Source organism: Pteropus alecto, unplaced genomic scaffold (genome assembly GCF_000325575.1).
Source record: "Pteropus alecto unplaced genomic scaffold, ASM32557v1 scaffold239, whole genome shotgun sequence".
Lineage (NCBI taxonomy): Eukaryota > Metazoa > Chordata > Mammalia > Chiroptera > Pteropodidae > Pteropus > Pteropus alecto.
The window spans coordinates 270,699-276,309 of record NW_006494613.1 but is presented as its reverse complement, the minus strand read 5'-3'; the positions used below and the strand labels follow the sequence as shown (position 1 = coordinate 276,309).

Here is a 5,611-nt window from a genome sequence, read left to right as displayed (position 1 = left end):
TTTATCGTTAGTCTTCCTTATAGAAGAATGTAAGCTGCAAGAGAGCAAGGATTTTGGATTGTCTTGTTCACTGATGTCTTCTCAACTCTTAGAACAGTGCCTGGCATATAAGAGATGTTCAGTAAATATTCAACTCAAAATGCCATTGCTCGCCTCATAATCCCAAGGTCTCTAATAAATATGATTTTATGTTGCTTCTTTGTCCTTAGTAGGGGGAGGTACTAATAACCAGACTTTGTTGATGCATTTTGCTCAAAAACACTACAGAAAAAAATCAAATCCATCAAGAGGTCCAAGAAACCTCTGGACCCATCACAGTGTAAGACTGCTAATTTTTAGATTTGTTTCGTTTGAATCCAAAAGTGGCTTGAATATCTCAATTTTTAAAACATGTATAATACAATTTAAGATTATTTATATAAAATAAGTTTTTATTCTCTTGAATTAAAAATATATATGTTATAGAGTATTAATATTCTATGAAAGATAATAACAAATGAAATATAAATACTTCTGGGATCAACAGTTTAAGAGTTTATGATATAGAACTCTGGGTACTGAAATGAGTAAATGAGCAGACTTTACTCTTAATCTCTCTACTATTTTGAAAATTATATTCCTAAAACTATTCTTTTTCTATTAACTATGGCTCCCATTTATGGTCTACTTTTTCTAAGTATCACCTGACACTGTCTTTTGCACACATCATCTTGTTTAACCATCACATTATCTTTTCGAGGGAGGTACCATTTTTTTTTTATTCCCATTTCACAGCTGAGACAGTTGAGACTTAAGAAAATTAAGTCAAACAGAGTTTTGAGGTTACTAGTAGAAAAGGTTGGCAATGAGGTTGAGCAAGGCTTGAATTCTTTACCACCATTATCTACATCATCTTTAACATATTAATGCCAAGACTCCTTCCCATTATCCTCTCTCATATCATCATAATTAGAGGGAATCTGTGGCTCTTTAAATTTAGGGCAATAATTTGGAAGGGAGGATTCTCAAATCCTTGTTCCAAACTTACTATACACATAGTTTTAATCAAATTACCTAACTTTTCTTACCACCTTTTTCTAAGTAGTAAAAAGAATATGAGTTTATTTCTGTTATTATTTTTCAGAGAGATAGAGAAAATAGATATGAACTCTTGGAAGGAAAGCTGTACTAGTGTTGTAACAATTAACTCACCAATTATGATGTCTTGTTTTTCTGAACTACCAGCCTGTCTCTTTTTTTGTCCTTTTTGTGCCTCCAATTTAACAATGCTTAATAAATGTGAAATAGTGAGCACACAATAAAAAACACTGAGTAAAAGACAGAGATATAAAGTCAGGATATTTGAGCAAATGTACCATGTACCGTGCTCTAGTGTAAGTTCCCTTGGTGGTTTTCTCTTTATCCCCTTGTCCATTGTCGAATGAAATTTGCCAGACTCCACGCTAACCCCCATCCCAACGTCCTTCTTAAAAGGTGTTCAGGGTTAAATCTTCAGTGCTGTAATCCAAAGGAAAATGACTTATTTTAAAAGTAGTAAAAACACCACATTCCTTTGGCACAGGATGAAGACCAGTTCAGCTCTTCGGCAGTAGATCATTGTCTATTGTTCTCCAAACAGTAAACCACTATTTCACACAGAGAGATTGTGGGCTGCAGTTCTCTCCAAGTCCTGGACTCCTCATGAATATGAAGTAAAGGCTCTGTCTGACCCAGAAAGTAGCAGGTAATTTCAAAAAAAAAAAAAAAAAAGGACAGGTAGGAAGAAAAACAAGCTTTATGTAATTTTGCTCTTGAAATTTCCTGCAGGTTTTAAGCAGGGTAAAATGGGGTCTCGGAAATGTAGAAGCTGCCTAAGTCGTCTGCTGATTCCGCTTGCACTTTGGAGCATAACTGTGAATATATTATTGTATTTCCCAAATGGGCAAATTTCCTATGCATCCAGCAATAAACTCACCAACTACGTGTGGTATTTTGAAGGAATCTGTTTCTCAGGTGTCATGGTAAGTGTGACTTTGGAAACTTCGGATCTCAGAAGCAGTAGTTTTACTAAGAATTGCTTTGTTCCTAGTAAAAATAATGAATAATAGAAAAACCATTCTACTAATCCTGGTTTGGGATTTGGAAGATGGCTGGGGGTACAGAGGCAGGTAGTCCCTTAGGACTTAGAGAGTAGCTTTGTTTTCTGTAAGCTTTCATTTACATAGCTTTAGCAAGCAATGCAAGAAATTAGTCCTAATGAAAGTCTGTGGGAATCTGGCCTTTAAAAATATTATGTCCTCATGAACTCTGTGTGTCGATTTAAGTTATTTAATCTCCAGCGGCATTGTTCTTTTCCAGAACAGACTTTCTACCTGCACTCACAATTTTTCTAGCTTGGTATTAAGACAGCATGGAAAAAGCAGAGACTTGGAGATCCAGACAAATTTTCATTCAAATGTAAGCTCTGTCATTTGTGCCATGAGACCTTGAGCAAGTTACTCTATTTCTTCAAGCCTCAGTGTCCTCACTTTGAAAATGGAAATAATGACATTTACTTTTCAGGGTAATTATAGTGATTAAATAAAATCTCATGTATGAAGTACCCAGGATAGAGACTGACTTTTAGTAGGCAGCTAGAGACTGTTGTGATTATAAACACTTGTTGAAGGATGGGCCATATCATCATTCAATAGTCCGACATTCTACCCCTAGTAATGCAGAGTATTTTTGAAAACTAAATTAAATTATGCATGGTAAGAATCTATGATTGTTTTCCTGGTGACTTTGTGCTCTTTAAAAATAAGTAAATCATGTTGGCAACTCAGAGAAAAATACACTTTTCCTGATCATATCATTGCTAAAAACGACATATTGTACACTGTAAGCTTACTATGCCACCAATAACTAAAAGATAATTTATTATAATTTACCTCTACATCTTTGTGAGTATTTAGTTATAATATTTGAATAGCTACCTTGGAAAACAGTTTTCATGTTATTATTTTGCATATTAAACTAGTAACCTTCAAAATAATAATACCCAGTGCTACTGAAGCTGCTATGTGATAGGTACATAATGAATGGTGGTGGTGCTATGAATAAATGCAAACCTTTTGGAGAAGATTTTGAAATGACATATTGAGATCCATGAGAATGCTTATATCTTTTGACTCAGTAATCCTAAATCCGAGAATTCATTCTGAGGAAATAATCCAAAATAATTAAAGAAATATATACACAGATTTTTGTGGCAGCATTATTTATAATAGCAATAAATAAAAGCATCCTAGCATAGAAACAGTCAAATGGTATATTTACTTCATATGGTGATGAAAATTGTAATTATGAAGATGTAATGATATAGAAAATAAATATTATTCTGTAAGTGAAAAAATATAACATAATTGTGAATAAATTATTATTGCAGCTATATAAATATATATATACATTCACTTACAGGATAATATATATATATAGGAAAAACTGGCGATAAATACATAAAAATGTGAGGGTGGTGGACTTAAAAGTAATTTTCCTACATTATTCTGGATCCCTCTGTACTGCAGTTACAATTTACAAGAAAAGAAAGAAAAAAGAAAGAAAGAAAGAAAGAAAGAAAGAAAGGAAGGAAGGAAGGAAGGAAGGAAGGAAGGAAGGAAGGAAGGAAGGAAGAAAGTTTCTCTTTCAACACAGGCTATGCCTGTGTTTCTCTTTTGCTACAGGACTCCAGGATCTAGGTCTATAATGTTATAGTATGATAATGAAACTGGTTACTGTACCTGGTTTACTGTGCCTTATCTCATCATAGTTTCCCTCAATATGTAATTTTAATAAAAGAAAGAGTTGTAAGGCATTACTGGGTTAAAATCTATTAAAATCTGTGTTAATTAATGGTGTTGAAAGGAGGGGAATATAGAACTTTTGCTTATATTCCATGTAAAATTTACAACTGGGGGAAAAAACAACTGTTTTTTATTTTTCATTGTCTATGATTTCTTGAAAAATGTTACTGCATCAAATCCTTTTAGGACAAAGAAGAAGAATATAGATAAATAATGAAATGGGTATATAAATAAATAAAGGCTGAAAGAATTGAGAAACTGGAAATGTTGACTGTGAACTTAGCTTCAAGACTCAGTACCGAACAGTGGGAGTGAAAGACAGGTGGAGAATTTGCCAGAAGCAATATATGGTCCCTATCTTCCCCAACTAGGAATTATAATGATCAATAAATTTATGTCTTTCCAGAGCAAAAAAATAATTCTTCACTTAAGATACCAAAAAAAGAGAAGTTGAATATATTGAATTCTCCCATTTAGTTGGCTTGATACACACAAAACACTGGAAAATTTAAACATGAGATAGCTTAAATGCATGGGGAAATTGAACTTACTTGAATTAAGAGATGTAGTTTCAGATTAACCATGCTTCTCTCCTCCATTCTCAGCAGTAAATGAAGAGAGGTTGGCAAACTTCAAAGTCTGTGAATGGTTTTCCTTTGTCTTTCACAATTGGGTCATTGAGAAATGCAGGTTTGCTGCGCAGGGCGGTATTCCCTTGTCCATGTTATTTGCTCCTCTTTAATCATTAGCTTTTGATAACTGATCAACCATGATAATAATATCTAATAATTATCAATCACTATAAATCAAGCACCATGTTCAAAATTTGACATGCATTACCTCATAACAACCCAATGAGATGAGTTCTCAATACCATTTATAGGAAGGACTCTTGTGTGCACTCTGCTAGAAAGCGTCAGAGCTGGGATTCAAATACAGATCTACCTGAACTAGAGTCTATGCTCAAATCACTGATTATGAGCATGAATGTAAACTAGTATACTATTTCTGATATTTTCTCTCTTCCCTACTATAGATGCTTATTGTAGCAGCAGTACTTCTTGTACTAGAGAGTGATAACAACTATAAATGTTGCCAGAGTGAAAACTGCAGCAAAAAATACATGGTAAGAGCAATAGTTTTTTTTGAAGATGGTTGAGTGGGCCCCAGCTTTTTTTCCTCACAGTTAGAAAAATGAAAATATTAACATTATTGTACTCTTACCATGATATTATTAGTTCAGAGCCCAAGAGCTTACGACAAAAATTATCTTCCATTTTGTTTACAGTCTTTTCTGCACCTTTATTCTGCTGATATTCTTCCAGAAATTCAGGATTTAAAAATACATGAAATTAGAAAATAATACTACTTTTTTCTAACTGGGTTTCTGTGAGTTTGTTTTTTTGTTCTTATTGACTCAATCGAGAAACAATTCACATATTAATAGATGGCATCCATTAAAAGTGTACAATTCCATGAATTTTGACAGTTAAATGCACCCTTGGAACCATCACAATCAAGATACAGAACTACAGAATGTGTCCATCACCCCCCAAAAATTAATTTTTGATCTGATTTTTTGTCATTATTGATTAGTTTATATTTTATATCAACAGAATCATGCAGTATTTGTCTTTTGTATGTGGCTTCTTTAATTCAGTATAATGATTTTTTGGATTCATCCATGTTATTGGGTATATGCAATACACATTTTCAAATGGAACTTTAAAAATAACTAAAATACAATCTAGAAAGAATAATACACCCAAATTTTCTAAGTCTGTGCTGAA

At 33.3% G+C, this 5,611-nt stretch overlaps 1 protein-coding gene across 1 annotated transcript in view; it reads left to right on the top strand.

The window, feature by feature from the left end:
* The first annotated feature begins 1,601 nt into the window (after positions 1–1,601).
* Positions 1,602–5,611, top strand: part of TM4SF18 (transmembrane 4 L six family member 18) — a 20,854-nt gene continuing 16,844 nt past the window's right edge. The window contains exons 1-3 of the mRNA XM_006926203.1: positions 1,602–1,719; positions 1,807–2,000; positions 4,858–4,947. Coding sequence (XP_006926265.1) covers positions 1,824–2,000; positions 4,858–4,947 — 267 coding nt within the window. The 5' untranslated portion in view covers positions 1,602–1,719; positions 1,807–1,823. The remainder of the gene's footprint in view (positions 1,720–1,806; positions 2,001–4,857; positions 4,948–5,611) is intronic.